This window comes from Pelodiscus sinensis, chromosome 3, assembly GCF_049634645.1.
Source record: "Pelodiscus sinensis isolate JC-2024 chromosome 3, ASM4963464v1, whole genome shotgun sequence".
Lineage (NCBI taxonomy): Eukaryota > Metazoa > Chordata > Testudines > Trionychidae > Pelodiscus > Pelodiscus sinensis.
Genome location: NC_134713.1, coordinates 149,487,070 through 149,510,109, shown reverse-complemented (window position 1 = coordinate 149,510,109; position 23,040 = coordinate 149,487,070). Strand labels below are relative to the sequence as shown.

The 23,040-nt window shown below is 45.0% G+C and overlaps 1 protein-coding gene across 2 annotated transcripts in view; it reads right to left on the bottom strand.

Moving 5' to 3' along the window:
* KCNK2 (potassium two pore domain channel subfamily K member 2) overlaps window positions 1–23,040 on the bottom strand; it is a 265,921-nt gene that overhangs the window by 22,740 nt on the left and 220,141 nt on the right. For both annotated transcript variants that reach the window (XM_025178605.2, XM_006137350.4), the window contains exon 6: window positions 12,662–12,801. In XM_025178605.2, coding sequence (XP_025034390.1) covers window positions 12,662–12,801 — 140 coding nt within the window. The remainder of the gene's footprint in view (window positions 1–12,661; window positions 12,802–23,040) is intronic.

Below are 23,040 nucleotides of genomic sequence, written 5' to 3'. Positions count from 1 at the left end.
CATCGTGCCAGACTGGGTGATAATGTGGTGGAAAAGATAATATTTCTCAAATGTAATACTGAATATTAACTTTGTTAATTAATGAAGACTTTTTTTTATTTTTAATTTCATTTTGTGCACCTAGTTTTACATAGCTGTAGCTCAAGGCTGCTATGAATATGTTTGTATAAATACATAAAGACTTGACATTTTTTAAATTAAGCCTTGAGACTCGACTTGGGACTTGACTCGAAAGTGACTTTAGAGCAGAGGTCCCCAACCTTTAGAGGCTGCCGGGCACCAAGGGCCGTGGCTGTTCGCCTGCTGGGCGCCAGGGGGCATGGCCGTTTGACTGCCGGGCACCAGAGGGCGGGGACACATGCACGCCCGGGGGCGGGCGGCCCCCCCCATAACCGCGTGCTTGGGGGCGGCGCCCCCCCGAAGCGCTGCGTGCCCGGGCTGGCGCTCCTCCTAAGCGCCGTGCGCCCGGGGCCGGCGACCACCCCTCGCCCTCCAAGTGCCACGTGCTCGGGGCACGAGCGGCCAATTTGCGGCGCTCTCGGGGCCGGCGCTTACCATGCGCCCGGGCCGGCTCCGGCACAGCGCATGCACCACGTGCCCAGAGCCAGACAACACCCGAGCACTTGGCGGGCGCACACAAATGGCCCTGCGGGCGCAATGGCACCCGCGGGCACCGTGTAGGGTACCACTGCTTTAGGGTATGTGTACACTACAAATGTTAGTTCGAATAAACTTTCATAGGTGCTACACTAGCGCTCCGCTAGTTCTAGCTTAATTCGTACGAGAGGAGCGCTTAATTTGAACTAGGTAATCCTCATTTTACGAGGACTAATGCCTAGTTCGAATTAACTAGTTCGAATTAAGGGCTGTGTAGCCACTTAATTTGAACTAGTGGTAGGCTAGCCCTCCCCAGCTTTCCCTGGTAGCCACTCTGGGCACCACCAGGGAAACTCTTCTGCTCCCCTCCCGGCCCCGGAGCCCTTAAAGGGGCACGGGCTGGCTACAGTGCCCGTGCCAGGTGCAAGTCTGCCAGCAACCAGCCAGCAGACCCTGCACCTGGCACGGCTCGAGCCAGCCACCTGCTGTCACCCAGCCCTCCGCCTTTTCCTGGGACCAGGCTGGCGGCTCCCGGGAGCCTGCCCAGGTCTGCAAGAGGCGGGCTCCCACCTGGTCTAGTGCAGACATCGTGGACCTCATCCACGACCTCCGCACTACGCACAGAAAAGTGGCCGTCTAGGGCAGGAGAGCTGCCAGCCTGGCCACCCAGGAGCAGGTGTGCATGAAAATCAGGGTGGTCCAGTGAGACCCCCGACCCTGAGCCTTGAGCTTAGAATGGCCGTACTGGGTCAGACCAAAGGTCCATCTAGCCCAGTAGCCTGTCTGCCGACAGCGGCCAACACTAGGGACCCTGGAGGGGATGGACCGAAACAATGACCAAGCCATTTGTCTTGTGCCATCCATCTCCAGCCTTCCACAAACAGAGGCCAGGGACACCATTTCTACCCCCTGGCTAATACCACTCCATGGACCCACACTCCATGACCTTATTTCACTTCTCTTTAAACTCTGTTCTAGTTCTAGCCTTCACAGCCTCCTGCAGCAAGGAGTTCCACAGGTTGACTATTTGCTTTGTGAAGAAGAACTGTCTGTTAGTTTGAAGCCTGCTACCCATTCATTTCATTTGGTGTCCTCTAGTCCTTCTATTATGGGAACTAATGAAGAACTTTTCTTTATGCACCCTCTCCACACCACTCCTGCTTTTATAGACCTCTATCATATCCCCCCTCAGTCTCCTCTTTTCTAAGCTGAGAAGTCCCAGTCTCTTTAGCCTCTCTTCATATGGGACCTGTTCCAAACCCCTGATATTGCCCTCCCCTGTCCCACCCTCTCTCTTCCCCCTCCCACCTCCTTTTCCCAGTCTCCCCGAGTTTTTTTAAATAAAGAGAGTTTCTATTTTTGAACACACGTGTCCTTTATTTTGTACATCAGGAAGGGGGGCTAGGGAGGAGTAAGTGGAAGGAGGTGAGGGAGGAATGGGGTACGAGCCCCCAATGGGGAGGACTGGGCTGGCTCTGTGGGCTCCTCGGGGTGGAAGCTCTCCTGAAGCTCCTTGATTGACCCGCCCTCCAGATGGCAGCCTGCGGCAAATGCAGCTGGTCTGATGGCCAAATGCTGTGATGTGCCGAGTGTGGGCACTCAGGGCACTCCAAGCCAGGACTGCTTTGCAAGCGGGGAACCCTGAGAACTGTCTGTCCGGGGTGGGGGTTGGGTCCCTTTAAGCACAGCCCTTGGATAGCCTGAGACAGCAGTTCCACGCTCTAAGTCCTAATCTGATGCCCTGCCGGCACTGCTTCTGGCCATCCTTAACCTCAGTTCAGGGTCCACTCAGTGTGGACATACTAGTTCGAATTAGCAAAACGCTAATTCGAACTAGTTTTTAAGTCTAGATGCGCTAATTCGAATTAGTTCGAATTAGTGCTGTAGTGTAGACATACCCTTAGAGACTTGAGACTTGACTTGAGACTTGAACTGTAGTGTCTTGAGACTCGACATGGACTTGTCAATAACAACTTGAAGACAACACTGAAAATTACCACAGTGTGGGTTGTTTGGGGTTTTTTTTTTTTTTTACCACCCAATCCCACGGTTAATAAAATACATTTTACCCACTCCTGTTATGTCTGCAGTTCCTGTGGGACCCTATTCTCACTGCTAGGCTCTATATATAAGCATAATGATTCTACCTTCAAATTTCAAAGCCAAGAGAAGTCACTGCTTTTCATTGCTGAAGTTCTAGATCCAATCTTTAAAGATCTTATGCAATAATATTGAAATCAATAGAAATTCCCCCATCAATTTGATCTGGAGCTTCATGAAAGCCTGAGGCTGCAATTTTCAAGGGCGCCTATGGAAGCTAGACACTTAACTTCCACTGAATCGCAATAAGATTTTAGCATCTAATTCCCTGAGGCTCCTGAGAAAATCCCAGCTTAAATTATTAAAATGCTTGACTTGGACATGTATTCTCATAGGAAACATAGCAATTTAAGAGCAGCACGATTCAGCAGTGAAGAGAAATCCTACAAGGGAGAACTCCTGCTGCAATCTTGCCTTTCAAAGGAACATATAGTCAAAAGATCAAATCATAGTTCAGAGTAATCAAAGTCTAGAGAATAATGAAGAGGAAGAAGTTTGAGAAAAGCTAGTTCTGTCAAAGCTGAACTTCAGAGAGGCAGATCGCCTACTTAAGATTAGTGTGCACAGCATGTTCCCCTGTCTTTCTAACTAGTCTGCCTTGCTGTGTGAATTGATTCTAGCAACAGATCTATCCTCCAGAAACTCCCACTTCTGTCTCCGCTTGTCTTTCACTTCCCACCCCATTTCAAACTCTCTAGTGCGCTGTAGGAATCAGGTCATCTGAACTCCTGACAGGCATGTTGGCTGCCATATTTTAAATATTAAAAATACCGAATTATTACTGAGTACCCATAATTAAAAATCTTCGGCAATGCAACATCATTTCATCAAAATAATTCTATTTTTAAAACAAACAATTATTTTTATTTTAGATCAAGTGTAACCTTGATACGACTGTATAGATTTTCATTTCGGTACTGCTCTTTCTTGACAGACTTACCCATGGGATCTCAAAAATTATGAACGTTATTTTGTTGAGACGAAAGTGTATAATTCCCTCCAAGTCTTCTGTAAAATCCTATTAAAGCAAAATAGCTACACTAGCAAAGGAAGAAAAGGGTACATATGCCTGTGGAACTGAGATAAGATTAATTATCAACAGACTATCTCCTAAACCCCAATTAAGGATTTTTACTCAACTCTTGACTTCACCAAAAAAAACCCAACAACAACAAAGCAACAGGAATAGAGTTATGTGGATTGTTATGTCTACATATAAAAGCTGATATCGAAGACATATATTAAAACATGATTGATTTGCATAGGGGAGGGGTAGGGAACCTCAGGTCTGTGGCCCTGAGGCTCAGGGTTCCTCTCCCAGCATTGAGGAGCCCATGCTGATGCATCAGCCCCCCACCCACCTGCCGTGGGGCTGGAGTACACACAACCTACTAACCTGGCCCTCCCTAGGGTCTGGTATGCGAGAGAAATGTGGGGAGTGTCTTTCTCCTTCCCAGTCAGGGGCCATGTCAAAGATGTTTGTTTAGGGTTTGTTTGTATTTTGTTTTGCTTCTCACTTGTGTGCTCCCCCCACCCCAAACTGATTTTTCTGTGGGTCAGTGGTCCCTAACCCAAAAAAGGTTCCCCACCCTTGGCATAGGAGGTTGGCAGGAGGAAATAGATGCTTTATAAAACTTAAATACACTCTGATCCCTGAGGCTGGACTGGTCCCTGGATCAAATTAGAACCTATCAATTACTCTCAGTTGCCTGGACTGCAGGCCCACTGACAAAGTAGAGAAAGGGGGCAGTTACGTGGGGCCCAGTGATTCAAAGTGGCTCCTGGCCACTAGTGCTGCCCTGCAGTTCTGATGCTGATAGCGCCACGGTCCAGGTAGCATTGAAGACTAGTTACGCAGCCCCTTTCCTCCCAAGGCCCCGCCTCTTCAGGAGGTATGGAGCCAGGGCCTCCCCACACCTTGCCTGGGGGCACATTGAAGCTCTCAGCCCCTCTGCTCTCAAAAGGTTATTCTCCCATTTGGTGGGGCACGTTACAACCCACTCTTCAGTCCTCAGAGCCACCCGGAGCACGCCATGCAGTCCTTCCACAGCAATTTAAGGACCTGGGGCGCCAGTTGCCACTGCTCCCGTGATAGCAATGAGGGTGGCTAGAGCCCCGGGCCCTTTTGAATCATTGGTGACCAGGCCAACTGCCTCTCCCTCTGCTCGTCAGTGTGCCTGATTGCAAGCATTTGTTCTTCTACACCTAAAGACAGTCATGGGAAAAGGGGACAATTTCTTACTTCTGACTACTTTGTGCTGCCATACCAGATTCCAGCAGGTTAAACAGGGATTCAGACACTATTCCACAAGTGTACTTTAAAGGACACTTATTCTTACATTAAAAGTTAACGTAAGAGTCTTACGTTAAGAGTTAATAATAAAACTGATCTGTTCATGATTACTATTAAAATGTCAGGAATTTTGCTATTGATTAGTGAACAGGGACAAAGCAAATGGAATTGTCTACTTTAGAAAGGCAGTCCTGTAGTCCTTGAGCTATAAGAAAATAAAAAGCATGATAAGCTGATAATGCTATTAGTACTTATATTTTCCTTGTACATAGAATCATAGAATCATAGAACTGGAAGAGACCTCAGAAGGTCATCAAGTCCAGCCCCCTGCTCTAGGCAGGACCAATTCCAACTAAATCAACCCGGCCAGGGCTTTGTCAAGCCGAGACTTAAACACCTCTAGGGATGGAGACTCCACTACGTCCCTAGGTAACCCATTCCAGTGCTTCACCACCCTCCTAGTGAAATAGTTTTTCCTAATATCCAACCTGGACCTCTCCCACCACAACTTGAGACCATTGCTCCTTGTTCTGCCATCTGTCGCTACTGAGAACAGCCTCTCTCCATCCTCTTTGGAACCTCCCTTCAGGAAGTTGAAGGCTGCTATCAAATCCCCCCTCACTCTTCGCTTCTGCAGACTAAACAGACCCAAGTCCCTCAGCCTCTCCTCATAAGTCATATGCTCCAGCCCCCTAGTCATTTTGGTTGCCCTCCGCTGGACCCTCTCCAATGCGTCCACATCCTTTTTGTAGTGGGGAGCCCAGAACTGGACACAATACTCCAGATGCGGCCTCACCAAAGCCAAATAAAGGGGAATGATGACATCTCTGGATCTGCTGGCAATGCTCCTCTTAATGCAACCTAATATGCCATTAGCCTTCTTGGCTACAAGGGCACACTGTTGACTCATATCCAGCTTCTCATCCACTGTAACCCCCAGGTCCTGTTATCCCAATTAAATCATATTTCTTGGTCTGGGCCAGGGCCTCCAGTTCTTCCTGTTTGTTGGCCAGGCTTCTCGCATTAGTGTACAAACACTTCTGGTAACCAGTTGATCGTCCTATCTTCTCCATTCGAAACATGGGTCCTCCTTTCTTGCCCCTTCCTCTCTGCGTTTCTTCCCGGTATCCGACTTTCCCACTCCCCTCAGGGTTTTGGTCACCATCCCCCGACGAACCTAGTTTAAAGCCCTCCTCACTAGGTTTGCAAGCCTGCCCGCGAAGATGCTCCTTCCTCTCTTCGTTAGGTGGATCCCATCTCTTCCTAACAATCCTTGCGCCCGGAACAGAGTCCCATGGTCGAAGAAACCAAACAGCTAACACTCCCTACCACATCTTACAGAAGTGCTAGAAGTGTATTAATAAATGTATGTTTGCCTACGTCAATTATATCCACTTTTGTTAGTAAAGGATCTTGACAAATCTACCAAAAAACATGGACAATTTGCAGGCCTTCTTGCTGTATTTGTAATATTTTTATAGCTGTGTAATTCTACCACATCTGTTGACGTAAACCACACAGGACTGTCATCAGCTACCTCAGCTGGGTTGAATAAAACACATGTAACAGCATCAAAATTTCCTGTAACCAATATTTATCAAACTGGTTGACTGGACAAAAAAAGTGTTCAGCAGTTTTCAAATGTTCTCTTATACACTGAGACAAATTAGTGGAGTCACACTGTAGTTTTGTTGAATCATACAGCCAAAATTAGTGCCTCTCAGAAAATCCTGAAGCTCCTTCTCCACAGCTCCCATTGGACTGTTCTTGGGTACTCTGTTCCATCCCCTAGCTATATCCCCACAACTCCCATTGGCCACAGTTTCCTTACAATAAGCAAGGATTGTTAGGATTAATACAATACTGCACAGAAGGCCGGGGTAGCTTATTATGACTGGCCCATATCCTGCAGTCCTTTCTGGCTCAAAATTCTCCTTGACTTCAGTGGGCTCATTCCTTGATATGGCTGTTTGGGCCCATCATTTTAAAATCACTTATTATATATTTATATTGTTTTTAATTAATACTGCAAGACAAAAATGCCTTAAGGATTTACAAGCCAAATTAACAAAGACAAACAAATGAGATGGGACTATAATTCAGGAGAGAGACGCTCTGGGGAATGTTGATTATGAGAATAGTATAGGAAGAGTTACTGGGTAAAAGCAGAGGATTGCAAATGAGTAGTTTGTATATGAGAACTGTGAAGCAGGCAGAATGAGTGAAGGTGTAAGGCAGAGAGTGGGCGTAGGAGACAAAGGAGAGAGGATTGAGAAGGCATAAGGAGCAAGTGGAGGAGTACAGGGAAATGAAAGTAGAAATGTAGGCATAGCTTGTATTTTGACATCTAATATAGCCTTAACCTGTCTCAGAATACATCAGCTATGCATGGTTTTACTATCCATGTTCTTCAATTTCTACTTCACACCTTCAGCAAATCCCTACTGTCCTGAATTTTAAGAAGAATATTTTAGGGGATCCAAATATATCCACTAAATAGACTGAATTATTTCAGTGTTAGCCATGCATCATTTATGGCATTATAGACTTTCTGCTAAATTCTCTCATTGAATTTAATCAATTTCATTTTTTCTGGGTTACAACATAATGAGCAATTCCTCCAGCATCTGGGAGTGAAATGCCCCCAACTGGTAATAAATGATTATGCTGCTATTTAGGACTTTCTACTGATCATTGTGGTATCTGAGTCCTAATCAGTGACCTCCATCAGAATCTTCACAGTGAAAACCAAGAATAGACCAGAGGTGAACTTGGATCCAAATTCTGTCCAAAAGCCAAACAAATACAATACTCGGGGTTCATTCAGAATCTGCTCTGGCCTTCTCTGGTGCAGAACTTTCTGGAGAGGCCCAGATGACAAAAAGTCAAGTGGGTGTTCCACATTGTTCCCAATAGCAAAAGGGAAAGGGAAACAAAGAAGCACCCATTTAGGACAAAATCAAGATGTAAGGAATATAATTTTAATCAAGGCACCAAGGGACATGGAGAAGAAATTCTTGAATTGACTATGCATCAATATTAGGAGCCAAAGTCCTAAACAAGAAGAAACAGAATTGCTCATTTATGAGTATAAATTTGACTAAGTCGGTATTACTGAAACCTGGTATGAAGTGTCACATGATTGGAATCTTAAAATCATATATTATAACCCATTTAGGAAGGTATGAATGGGCAAAAGGGATGTGGGAATAGCACGCGAATTCTGAATCTGTATGGATTAATATTCTGATAAAACACAAAATAGGGTAATTGGTGGTGTCTAAATGCCAGAAAAAGTAACTGCCTTCTTAAGCATCCATGAAGGGGGAAAAAGTGGCATTATCATGGAGAACTTCAATCTCAGTGACATATGCAGGTGATCTCATGTTACCTGTCCTAAAAGTGCCTTGGAATTTCTAAAAAATTATAGATGACAAATTTCTCAGTAAAAATATGTTGCATCCAATATATGGACAAATTCTTTATTAGACCTCATCTTGTCAGATGAAGAGGGATTTGATCACAGAACTACAAAAGAATAATAATCAGTGGTTGCTTAGGTGCAAGTAATCAAGACTGGATTATATTTGTAATGTGCATACACAATAAAGCCTACAGCAGTAGTATATGTACTTGGTGCTTTTAAAGGGCCAATTTCCCAAACTGGAAAACAATTATAAGCCAAATCAGCTGGAAGAAACAATTTAAATGGAAAAATTTGAACAATAATAGGGAATTGTTTAAGAAAATGTTACCAAAAAAGATTTGGGAATCATAGAGGGAAATCAGCTAACCATGAACTCCCAGTGCAATGCTCTAATGAAAAGGATTAATTTGATCCTTGGATGTAAAAACAGGCAAATATGTAGTAGGAGTATAAGGAGTATAATAACAAGAAAGATGTTGAAAAGGGCTCAAAGAAGAGCTATGTTCCCCACTCAGACACCCAGGCATATACTTGGGCAGCTAACCAGAGGTGCTGGGCTGCTCCTGCTCCCTTGCTTACAGTATTATTTTGAGCATGACAGCTCAAAGAGAGCTGACACAGACATGTCTAAACAAACTGGGAATCACGTCCCCAGCTTCCAGTGTAGACATAGCTGAAAAGAGAAAACAAAAGGGTTTACAAATGGGAGCTTTTTTATCTCCATTCTGCAGATGGGAAACTGAAGGACAAAAAGATAAAGGACTCTGTAATGAGAAATTAATGTTCAGGAAAATCAGGTTATGTGACTTGCCCAAGGGACACAGGAAATCCCTGGCAGAGCAAGGACCCCAGCCCACTTTTTATGAATTCCAAGCTAACAATACTTTCACAGCACCAGAATGTTCCAAAAATATTAAATTAAGCCCTTGCAGTTTCACAGAAGTAAAAGCATGTTCACTAAAACCAATAGATATGGTAAATGTTAATTTCTGGAGACCTTTCAATAGTGTAAAGAGATTTAGGAGCACTAGTTCTGTTGACTTACAATGGGATTTTTGCCCCTAGGCAAGGCCTCTTAGGCACTTCTGAAACCCTCTTAGAGCCCATCTCCACACAGAATATCTGGGCAGATGGGCCAACAGAATTGCCAGGGACCTGGGTAAGGTGACAGGAGCTAGCCCTGCACACCCAGAAAAGGTGGGGCCTCAGGGAGAAGGGGTGGGGCTCAGGCAACCAGCCCTCAGTTCATGTGTCCTCCACCCCCCATACACAGTGTTCCAGCAGTGATTTAAATGGCCTGTAGTGGTGACCAGGAACCCTGGGCCCTTTTGAATCACTGGGCTCTGGGGCAATTGACTTCTTTAGAAAGGATGTAATCAAAATTGGGATACATGTGTCAAGGCTGATCCCTACTCTGGCACTCTGAGTGCAAAAGGTGGGGGCTCACAAAGAGTTTAAAAAACTTGCCTCTTCAGGCTCTGTTTACAACCACCTCCCTTCTCTCCCCCCACCCCCTCTGCCCTGCCCCCCACGCGTCATAGATACAGTGGCTCTAAGAAATAAACAAAAAAGCTGCCACCACCAACTGAAACAAACCCCTTTCTTCTTGAACCCAGGAAGAAAGCACTGGGACTTCCTTCCCCAGGGGTACCCAAGTTCCTCTGCCACAAGAGAGCTTGAAAAAATAAAAATAAAAACAAGCTGCAATCTCTGGTAGCTGAGCCCTCAGCCTGAGGCATGCAGATACACATAGACAGACAGAACTCCTGTACCTTCCAGGATACAAGAATCAAATAATCACTTTAAAAAAGGGATTTTTTATTACAAAACAAAAGATATACTTGATAAAGAAAGCATACTTGGTTGCTAGATGTTATAGAGCAACTAAGGAAAATACATTAAAACACAGAGAAAATATCTGGAAACAATGTTTAGATAGCAAATGCGGAGGGAAGTCATAGATTCACACAGAGCAGTTCAAACCAAACCAGAAAATAAAGAAAAATACTCTGATTGTGACTAGATTCACTTTTTTCCCTTTACTTACTCACAATCTTCTCATTGTTCATTCCACTTTCATGACCCAAATTCCTTGGAGGAATGGTAGTCCTGCCTGGGTTTAAATCATTCTGTGTCTCTCAACTCCTGGTTTAACTCTCCCACACAAAGAAGACAAGGCAAGGTATATTATAAATTTCAAATTTCAGCACTTCATTCCTATTGGTTCTCCTGGCTTCCTGCCAACCCCCTTGCTAGCTACCTAAGATTAACCCCTTTGTCACTGGGTGCTGGCCAGCACTCCTCCTATCCATTACACATGCCCACAGAGATCAACTTTTTTTCTTAAACTAGATGAAAGAAAATAGTCCAAAAATGGTACATGTTGAATTAAAAAATGACTTAGCTGACTGAAATTGCCTCAGCGTAACATAGGGAAAGAAATTTTCTCTCAAACATGTCAGGCTCAGATTCATGGGCAATGTAGATAAAAGACCAGTGGAGGCAAAGTCCAACCATGCAGGAAGTAAACGCCACGATGCGGCACAGGACCCCTCCAGAAGTGCACCACCCTGCCACTACCTTTGCAGTGCCAGAAGCAAAGCTTAATAGAAGGGGGGAGAACAGTAATCAGATTGTGGGCCCTTCTATGCTCTGCCTCACCACTGCTGTGCCTCTTTCACCAAGGCCTCACCTTCTCCACCCTCTGCTTCACCCCTACTCCACCTGTTTCCCCGAGGCCTCTCCCTGCCCACACTCTACCTGCCTTTTTCCCCAAGGCTCCACCACTGAACTCCCTCTTGCACACTCTCTTCCAGCACTTGCATGTGAGCCTCCCCAAATAGAAGCCTCATCATGTCCTATGCTTGGATTACTAAGGAATGTAAAAGCAAGATTTAAAGTAACCATCTTATTTATCAGCAGCCAGTGCTGAGTGGGCATCATGGATTCCTTCACCACTTGTCCAGAGAACAGGGTTCCAAACCTGCACACTGTCCAATATGTTGTGCATGCAAGTATTCGTGTGTGTAGTGTCATTGACATCAGATGGACAAAAGGTTACAAACATCCTTAGAGTTTGCAGGAATAGGACCAAGTTGATCAGCTACCTTCTTTAACTACTGTAAAATTAATATACATATTGTCTTCTAAAAGAGGACTTTAGATAAATACTCTCCCATTAATTAGATGCCAGTTCCTTTCTTAGAATAAGTGATTATGAATTCACACTAAAAATGCACTTATATAAACCCTTCACAATCAGCCACATGAATAATACCACTAACCATAGACAACACATGACAGTGCTAGATACAGCAATGCAATTCACAATCACTGTATTGTCACTGAAAACAATACTTGCATTGCTTTTGATTACAGCAGCTGAACTATTTGCAAATGACATGAACCTAGATCAGATGGAATAAATATCTTGCTTCTAAACAACATATTTTTCTTAACTGTTGAATTTCTGTATAAAGCTTTGTAATCAAGCATGTTCTCACTTAACATAACCAAAAGAGATTTTACTTATCCACAAATGTCTACTGAAACCAAGCCATTTGGCTAAACAATTACATTTTAATTAAACTACTTTATCATCATTGGAATGACAAACAGATTTACATGAAAAAGTACATTTGAACTTAAGCCAACATATCTAACTGTAAATTAATATGTATGTAATTGAACAAGACTATTGTAAAGCACTTCTGAACATGTTTTAATGGTCTAAGCCTTCGGTGCAGTGTACTGTATGACAAGTAACATAAGACAAATTAATGTATTGCTAAAACAAGTCCACACATTTTTTACTGTTTAATATGACTATATATTGGTACATTTGATTTTTTGTTTTGTTTTACCTATCTGTATCCTATAGCAAAAATAAAATCAGGAAAATGTTATTACCCAAAACACTAAGCACGTGGCTTAACTATCAAAAATGGTTCCTATAAAATGAGACATTTCCTTCCAGCCAGATATGTGTACTTTTGTACTGCACACATTTTCCCTTAATTGCTATCTATGTTTACCTGAGTTTATATATAGTGACATAAAATCAATATATATTCATCAAGACTAGTACAAATGAATTGTATAATGACATAAGCTATTGCTCTACTTCAGATACCGAAAACTGATTCATGCCCTAAAAAGCAAACATTTACTATAAGTTTGCCCATCCTCTATTCCAAATATAAATGAAGAAGCATGTTTCTCTTTTAGAAGCAGGACACTCTTACCTCTTCTTTTGTCTTTTTTGATATGACTCTTAGCCAGTCTCCAATCATGCTAAGGACAGCAGCAAAATAAGCAAGTCCTACAAGGATCCAAAACCATACCACTGGCTTGTAGAAATCAAGGTATTCAATGTCTGATCCCCCTGAAAGACAATAAAGTGAAAAATAAAGTGTGCTTTGTACTGGAACACACAAAATTTTATCTGATGTTCTCCTTTTGCCAAAATACTCATTTTAAAAAATGTATATTTTTAAGGGTTTTTTTAAATATTTTTTTCCAGCTCAGTTTTTCACACAAGTGCAAGTAAGAATAGGCAGCAAATTAAAAAAGAGAACCGTGGAACAAGACATAATGGGCTAAATTCATTCCTGGTATGAAAGCACTAAAATCTGTGACATTACACTACGGATAAGTGTAGCTCAATAACTGCTCCTGGGTTATAATAATTATAAAAATGAGCCCCCGTAATTGTGCTCAACTTCTGACAAACTTATTTGTAAGCATTGCTGATTCTCCTACCTATGCTCCAAACTCTAATTATGTAAGCTTTCATGGGTGATTCAAGTTTAATGGAGAAGTACGTAATATTTCAAGATCGGAGGCGGGGGGAAGGAGTGGCGGAGGGCAAGGAGTGTTTGTGGAAGCAATCAGAAATAAACTGACCAAAGGTTTTTAATCTATCTATATACATTCAGTGTCCTCATCATTGTACTAACCTCAGCATCTCACAAACAATGATTTCATCCTCCCCACACCCGGGAAAGAAGGCAATATCGCCTCCATTTTACAAATGAGGAAACCAAGGCACAGAGAGACCAACTAAACTGCTCACAGAGCAAGTCTCTGACTCTGATAGAAATCAGATCTCTTTAATCCAAGTGCCAAGACCAGCCATCTTCCTCATTTTATTAAAAAGGAGAGAAAAATATGTGAAATGGTCCCAGTGAGGCCATCATAAAGAATATATATTCCAGTCCCACATAGGACACAAAGGATAAGCGTAGCTCAATAACTGCTCCAGATTATAATAATTATAAAAATGAACCCACATAATTGTGCTCAACTTCTGACAAACTTATTTGTCCTATGCTTTGTATAATTTTGTTAGTAGTTTAAAAAAGACTCATCCACCTCTCCTTCCTGATTAGGTGGTCTGTAGGGGTATGTCTACACTACAACCCTAGTTCAAACTAGGGTGGTTAATGTAGGCAACCGGAGTTGCAAATGAAGCCCAGGATTTGAATTTCCCGGGCTTCATTTGCATATTGCCGGGTGCCGCCATTTTTAAATGTCCGCTAGTTCGGACTCCGTGTCCGCGGCTACACGCGGCACTAACTAGGTAGTTCGGATTAGGCTTCCTATTCTGAACTACCAGTACACCTCATTCCACAAGGAGTAACGGTAGTTCGGAATAGGAAGCCTAATCTGAATTACCTAGTTCGTGCCGCGTGTAGCCGCGGGCACGGAATCCGAACTAGTGGACATTTAAAAATGGTGGCGCCTGGCAATATGCAAATGAAGCCTGGGAAATTCAAATCCCAGGCTTCATTTGCAACTCCAGTTACCTACATTAACCACCCTAGTTCGAACTAGGGTGGTAGTGTAGACATACCCTAGTAGACTTCTACCATACCACCACCTTTGTTTTTTAATCCTTTATCCTTGCCTTTTTAATACTATATATAACAGATAAAAACTTTCTGTGTATCAGAACTGTTGGTGCAAAACCCTGGATACCAAGATTTTGTATTTAACCATTTATGAGCTGCCAAAAATACAAGAAAATTCTGATTTCAGTAACATTCTGTAGTTCCATTGATTTCATTGATGACAAAAAGAAGTGTCAAAGAAATAAGAACATAAGAATAGCCATACTGAGCCAGATCAGAACTGGAAGGAACCTTGAGAATTCATCAAGTCCAGTCCCCTGGACTCATGGCAGGACTAAGCATCATTTAGACCATCCCTGACAGATGTTTGTCTAACCTGCTCTTAAAAATCTCCAATGATGGAGATTCCACAACCTCCGTAGGCAGTTTATTCTTATGCTTAACCATCCAGCCCAGTATCTTGTCCTCTAATAATGGCAGGTGCCAGATGCTTCAGAGGGAATTAATGGAACACAGCAATTATTGAAAGATCCATTTCTTGTCATCCATTCACAGCTTCTAGTAATAGGTGGTTTAATACCTGGAACATGGTGTTGAATCCCTGATAATATTAGTTAATCATTACTGATTATCCTCCATGAACTTACCTAATTCTTTTTTTTAAACCCAGTTACACTTTTTGGCCTTCATAACATCTTTATGTTTTTACTTATTATATATGCAAACTAGTACCTTCATAAAACTGAGTTGTGAGTTGAAATTACATACCAGTAACACCAGGAAGAAAACCTTAATATAGAATGTTGTAATTTAATGACAGACATTTAATTGCCAGGATAGGCAGGGAAAATATCACTTGCAAGTGTGAATCTAGCAGCCACAATTAATGAGATATAAAATATGCTTGCTTTGGCAAGACAAATTTTAATTTTAAGATCCACTAATATGTTTAAAATGAAGTTACAGCCATTAAAAATGATGAAATGACATTACTGGCTTTTGTGAGTTTGCTCAAATGTAGTCTTCTGGACAATTAGACAAATTGATGTGAAGGGAGTGATAATTTGGTGCATTACAGTTCCTAATATTAAAAAACATTGTTCAAACTTCAAATGTTATAAATTGCTATTAAGACACAAAGGAATTTTAAGTTACTAACTGAATCAGAGTTACATATTGAGGAAAAAAGTCAGGTAGCAAATATAACTTCTGAAATTTTATATGGTCTGCAATTCCCCTTATTTGTACAAAATGATGACTCCTTAGAAGATGATAGCAATCATTTCTCCCAAATTAATTAGGATCTTATGCTGATATGGAATAATTTTTTTTCATATACACTTTTTTACTGTGATAAACTACAAAAGGATTGTCTGTGATATGAGAGGAGTTTCTCTCATTTGTCTTAGAACACAAACATGTGGGAAATAAGGAGAACATGAAATTGCTAAGGAAGTTTCTGGTCATGAGAGCAGCCTGAGAGGAGATCCCCAACTTCATTTTACAGTATTTTTTTGCTTTTCCATAGTGTATGTTATTCTTACATATATTTGATCAAATTGTAAAAGCAGTGGCGCTTTAAAAAAAACTAGAAAATGGTACTGTAGTATTTACACCATATTGTGTTGTTAAATTCTTGTTAGTTTTATACTGGGAAGTTTTGGTATCAACTAACTGGAGCTGCACATTTTTATTTCTCCTGTTAAAAAGGTGATCCATGAAGGGAAGATGCAAAATTCCATCAAATTAACTATGTGTGAAACTCCCAACAGCCAGCCTAGGAGGATATTCAACAACATTTCCCTTTATAAGTGACTTTCTTCTTTTAAATCCCAGAATATTCACCTCATTGCAGCTGGCTCTCAACTCCAAGTGATGGCGCTGCCACCAAAAAACTCTACTACAGTCTCAGTCTAAATCATCTATAGAAAGTTAGGAATATGTCCATTTTAAATAAATTGCTTGGTCTTGCAAGTTTTTTGTTTAATGTAACTGGACATAAAAGAAAAAAACTATTTTAAAGATGCAAATCCCCATGTATATTATAAAGCTCTCAGCACTTAGTTGACTCTATGCTACAAATAAGTTTCTCTAGAAGCTGTAAAGTCACAAGCATGGTGCATGCTTCAGCTTTGTCTGAAGTGGGAGTCAGAGAGTCCCAACAGAGATGGGTGTGTGGCAACAAGCCTGGAGATAATATGCTAATTTCTTCTCTTCCTCTGGGTGAGGGAAGCATTCAGCACTTAAGATTAAACCTCACGGAGTTCTGTAATAAAGTTAACTAAGAATATCATTAAATTAAATTGAATGGAATTCAAATCACAAGCACAACTGTTCTGAAGTTAGAGTTAATGGAATTCGTTAGTGATTGAATCACAGTTCAGATGACTATGATAGCTAATGCATCCCCACTAAAATGTATGAGAGTAGCCAGCTAATGAATTTACCAGTTTATACTGTAAAAAAGAAAAGAAAGAGAAAAGTTCAATATGTAACACGTTTGCATTGACTTTTATGCAGCATAACCATTTACTCAAAATTTTTATCTTTATTTTAAAAGACAGATTGCTGCAGTAGCCATTAAGAAAGATAAAATCTTGGAAAGCAAGAAGCCAAACCCATTTGAACATGCTTTGCTTTACAGAAACTGTCCTGCGGGCAGAAGGACAAAGTTCAAGTTCTTTTGCCAGAATGTTTGCACAGCCCCGCTGCAGTTACTAATAATGACTATGGAGGAGAGCTGTGCTGCTCTACCCAGAGATATGGGCGTCTTCATCTGTGCAAAGTTTGGCTCATCACACCCCTTGCCTGCCCATAATCCTCCCACTACTGAGACCTCCTTCATAGTATGCAGGGGAGTGTGACCAAGGGTCTGACCAAAAGCCCCATGCAATCAGTGGGAGTCTTCTCATGAACTCCAGGGGCCATTGGACCAGCCCGCAGAACAGACTGTACACTACTGCTGTCTCTCTGCGCATTTTCTTTCTATAGTGATTCTGGGACTTTCCATGGTTACTTAAAGCACCTTAGCACCTGGACCCAATCCAACAGCCTTCACTGAGAAAATCCCTTAAATTCCAACGTAAGTGTTGCCTTAGTAAAGACTTCAGGACTGGCGCCTCATTGCCAAACCAAACTGAGAATGGTAAAAAAGCTACTTTGACAGAAATACAGTCTTTTCCCTATTGTTTAAGCAATCACTGAAACAAAATAGAAACAAATAATTATTTCTGTAAAAGCAGCTTCTTTTTTGCTGTTATTGTTTTTGTTTCATATACTTAAATATATAAATATATATATATCAACAAGATAATCCCTCTGGAATTGTACTTTTGGGGGGGGAGGGGAAGGTAGTTACTCTGAAGCTAATGCTTCAAATATTATTAGTGTCACTATAAAGAATGTTCTTCTCCTGGATCCAGGCAGCTATACACTTGGGACAGCCAGGCACATGCAGGATATGTGGCAGAAGCAGTCCAAGGTAATGGGCAACTAGGCCATTTGGGCTTTATAAACTGTAATTAGCACCATAATTCCCCCTTAAGCAGACAGGCAGCTACTGCAGAATATGAGGCACAATTATGAAATATGCAATCTCCAGTCTGCTCTTTTCAGGAGGGCTATAGCAACATTCTATACAAGTAGACTTCATAGTTCACTCCAGATAGAGCTTATTGCGGTAGTCTTGCCCTGAAGTGAGAAAGAGTGGTTTGTGTCAACACTGATGTTGGGGAGTTATAGTTATAAGAGCTTATCAGAAAGACAACATGCATCTTTTGTGCTTCAGCTTTGCCATTTCATTCTGCAATGGTGCATTCTATAGGGCAGTGTTTCCCAATTGGTGCTCCGCGGAACCCTGGCGTTCCGCGGAGCAAAACGAGGGGTTCCGCGAGGAGCCAGTTCTCCCCCGCTCCCTCTGAAAAAGAGAGAGTGAGCCGGCTAGCCAGCAGAGGCATGGGCGGCGAGTTGTGTGGGCTTGTGGTGCCCATGCTCCCACAATATTTGGAGCTGGAGCTGGACCTATTTGAAATCATGGGATGGTGGGCGAGCAGAGCCCGCCCACCTTCTAAAAGCCCCTCCCCAACCTTATGGGAGGGACACTGGACCCATGTTCAATTGATTTCTTGGGACAAATAATGACTAAAGGATCAAGAAGTGCGGGCTAGAGGTTCAAAATAAGGGAGCCAGATGGGGACACCGAGCAGAGAACACCGGACAGCGCCCACTGCTCCTCAAAGCTGTCGATGGAGCCAGTGGACGCCGCCCAGAGGAACTCTGCCCGGATTCATGACACGAGGGAGGAGCGGAAATAGGCCCCACAGTCGCAGAGAACCCCCTCGTCTAGCATCCTCCTCCTGCTGTTGTAGATGGCAGCTTTCGCCAAGGCCAGGAGGAGGTTGACGAGGAGGTCTCGCGACTTTGTGGGGCCACGGATTGGGTGTGCATAAATAAAAAGGTGAGGGGAAAAGTGCAGCCAGAACCTCAATAAGAGGTTCTGGAGGAGCCGGAATAGGGGCTGCAACCTGGCGCATTCAAGGTAGGCGTGCGCCAGGTTCTCCCTCACGCCGCAAAAGGGGCAGGTGTCTGGGATAGGGGTGAACCGCGCCAAGTACACGCCCGTGCTCACGGCCCCGTGAAGGAGCCGCCAACTGATGTCCCCGACGGGCCGCGGAATTAAGGTCGAATAAACGCCGGCCCATCGGGGTTCCCCACCCTCTATAGGTCTGAGGTAGTCCCGCCACTTTGTATCGGGGCGGGACACGAGGGTGGGGAAATGCAAAGCGTGGAGCACGAGCGTGTACAGCTGTTCCCTGGGCGCGGTCCGGAGCTGGTCCCAACCCAATGCGCGCGTCCTCCCAGCCCGGCCCCAGAGCATCTCTCCCCCATCCCCGGACTCGTCCCTGCCATGCGCAACCTTCCCTGAGCTCTCCCTCGCTGGTTGCTGCTGCCCTGCGCAGCACACTCAAACCAGTGGGTGGAGAGACGCCCGGACGTGACATAACATCATGGCCCGGGATTTTAAACTTGCTGGGCGCTGTGATGCGCCGCATGGCTGAGTTGCGGCTTCGGAGTCCGGGGACAGAGCATAGACTCCAGCCCCACAAAGTGGAAGGCAGAAGGTATGGGAGAGGGAAAGGGAGGGGGAGGGGCTTGTGCAGAGGGAAAGGGGAAGGGCTGGGAGAGGAAAGTGCTTGTGCAGAGGTGGAGGGGAAGGGGAAGGCACCAAAGGGACAGGGTAGAGGAGAGACAAATGGCAGGGGGCCAAGCGCAGACAATGAGGAAAAGGGCAGGAGGGGAGGTGTCATGCTGGGAGGGGAAAAGGTAAGGGCATTGGGGGATAGAGGGGTGAGGGGAGGTGCTGGGAGAAGGCTTGAAAGAAGGGGTGGGCATGAGGAAGGCTGGGTTGGAGCAAGTCATGTGAGAGGGCACAGGGGCATGAAGGGAATGGGGGCAGAGGGTGGAGAGGGGTGGGCATCAGGGAAAAATGGAGCAAAGGGGGCAGGGGAAGTGAGGGAAGGAGGAGGCATCAGGAGGGTGCAGGGGTAAGAGAAGGTGCAGGTGCCAGGGGATTCTGGGCAGACACCTGCCCAGTGGAGAGACCACCATCAGAGGAGAGACGCAGGGCAGGTGTGTAGGGAGGTGTTAGGAGAGGGGATGAGGAGGGGTAGCTCACATGATCAGAGTGGGGCTACTGGAGGAGTGGGCACAGGGAGGAGAGAAGGGCTGGTGGAGGGGGGCAGGTTGCAAGAGGGCTGAGGACAGTGAGAAGAGCAGGAGTCAGGACAGCAGAGGAGGGTGAGGAGTCGGGGGGCAGCAGGCACCAGGGGAGCTGACATGGCAGCAGAGGGAAAAGGTAGAGGTTTACAAATATTTATTAATAACTTGGGTGACACATCCAAACAATCCACATGAACTCAATACTGGTGCACAACACAAAATTCATTTTGCTCATGGGAGGAAACTCTTAGGCTATGTCTACACTGGTTGCTTCTTGTGCAAGAACACATCCACTCTTCCATGTGCGAGCTGTGCTTTTGCACAAGAGCATCTATGGCAGTGTGGACACTCTCTTGCCCAAGAAAGTGCCGATGGCCATTTTAGCCTAAGGGCTTTCTTGCGCAAGAAATTCATGTTGCCTATCTACACTGGCGTCTTGCACAAGAATAGTTGCTCAAAAGGGCTTATTCCTGAGTGGGAGCATCGTAGTTCATACGCAAGAAGCCCTGATTTCATACATGAGAACGTTAGTGTACTTGCGCAAGAACACGTGGCCAGTGTAGACAGGCAGCAAATTTTTGCGCAAGAGTGGCCGCTTTGGTGCAAGATCGTGCCAGTGCAGACACAGCCAAGGGGTGGGAGGAAGGCAGGGGCAGGGAATCAGCACTGGCTCAGCATATCTATATGGCTTGGGGGAAGGTGCAGGGAAATTGAGCTCAGCTGGGTTGCAGAGTGGGGAGGTCTGGGGAGTTGGGCTGGGCTGTGGAGTGGAGTGGGGTGGGGGGCGGGGTGTGGAGCTCAAAGCTCAGTTTGACTGCAGGAGGAGGGAGGTGCTGGGAACCGAGGCTAGATTCAAGGGAAGGGAGGGACAGGGAATCGGTTCTTGGCTCAGCAGTTTTGTGGGGCTTGGAGGAGGTGCAGGGAAATGGGGATCAGCTGTGCTGTGGGGGAGGCATGCAGTGAACCAGTGCAGGGCTCAGCTGGGCTGAGGTGGATGGGGGAGGGCATACAGAACAGACGGGCAGCTCAGTTGGGCTGTGAGGGGCTGCAGGGAACTGGTGCTGCACTCCCTTGGACTGTGAGGGATGGTTTGGGGGGAAGTGCAGGGAACCAGCAGGGGTGGGCAGCTTAGTTCGGTTGCAGGGGATAGAGGTGCAAAGAAGCCTAGTGCGGAAAGGGGGGGGGGGAACCAGGAGCCCTGAAATGACCTCCCCTGTCCAAAAATTCCTAATCTGGGACAAGTCAGGTCTAGAGGGTGCCAGATCAGGGAGGTCCAACTCCTACCTAAGTCCCCTCCTCGCACCCTCCCTCGTAGCCAGACATCCTACATCCAGCCTGCTTCTGCACCCTACCTATCTGGTCTGCACCCCACCCAGACCTTGTCCCCTTCTGACCCCCAGCTCCCTCCCAGATCCTGCACCCCATCCCTATCCCGCTCCTTGGCAGCCCTGCCATCCACCCTAGCACCGCCCTGGCCCCAGCACCTTGCCTCACACCCCAGGACTCAGCACCACCCTGGCCCTGGTCCCAGCCCCCTGCCATCCACGCTAGCACCCAGCAGCACCCTGTTCCTTGTCCCAGCACCCTGCCAGTCATCCTAGTGCCCAGCAGGACCATGTCCCTGAACCCAGCACCCTGCCACCTGCCTGTCCTAGCTCCTTGCCCCAGCACCCTGCCATCTGAGCCAGCATCCTTCCACCCAGCAGCACCTTCTCCCCAGCCCCAGCACCCACTAGCACTCTATCCCTTACCCCCACCAGCACATTTGGGACCACATTAGTGAGACTTGGGGGTTTTTGGAGGAGCTTTTTTTGTTTGTTTTTTTTGCATCTCACTTGTGTGGCCCCAACTGACTTTTCTGTGGGTCAGTGACCTTTGACTCAAAACAGGTTCCTCACCCCTCTCATATATAAAGACAATGCTAAAACCTTTTGAGTTTGACATAATATTTTATTTAAAAATGAAGCCAGGCCAACAAGCCCCCAATTGGGACCAAACCCCCATTTCACTGCAACATCATAACACTCCTGCACCACCTGACCCCAAATCTGAGCCTATCATACACTGGAACCCCCGTCCTGAGCCTCTTACATCCCCAAACTCCTGCATCCCCACATCCTCAGTCTTCTGCCACAACATTCTTCCACCATCCACACATCACAAATCTTTGTCCTGAGCCCATCATACTCACAACCTTCTTGCCCTGAGTCCCTCACATATCCAGCCCAAACTCCTGCACCCTCACGTCCACAAGCCCTGGCTTGCTCAGCACCCCAACCTTTCACCTGATCCCAACACTCCCCAGCCTAGAGCCCCCTCCCTGAGCCAACAGCCCCTTCTCCTGCATCCAAATTCCCTCCCAGAACTTGTACTTCTCACCCCTTCCCACACCCAAATCCCTCATTCCCACCCCAAACCTTACTCTCACTAGGTTGAGACAGGTATAAGGGCTGAGTATAGCAAATGATGGAGAGGAGGGGAACAGAGCGGATGAGGCCTCACAGAAGGGAGATGGGGGGTGGGTCTTGGGGAAGGAATGTGAATTTCATGAATCGGTGGGTCCCTCTCTCCTCCCCTGTCACCTCCCCCTTTTTTTTTGCTTGACAAACCTAGGGGTTCCTTGAAATTTTGAAAAGCTGAAAAGGGTTCCTCAGCCAAATAAAATTGGGAAACACTGCTATAGGGTAATAATATCACCTGCTGGTGGAAGACCTACGGTGCTATAGTGACTAATACGTTAGCATTCCATCTTTATGAGGTTGTGTGAAGCAAAACCTGCCACTGGTATTGAACTTTGCTTTCAATTATAGGCTGAGTAATTTAATTGACTCCAGTATATTAGTGGAAACATTTAAGTCTACATCTTAATGTTGTTAGGCCACTTTTGTGCCCTGCAGAAAGTGGCAGCACTATCAATAATGCCAATATACTGAATCTAAGCACTGAAAAATGCAGTAAGGCAAAGAAGCAATGAACTCGAACATGGATGAAAGCAAAGAGGATATTTTGGAGTCAATTTTTGAAGAGGTAAGTATGAGAGAGACAGACAAAGC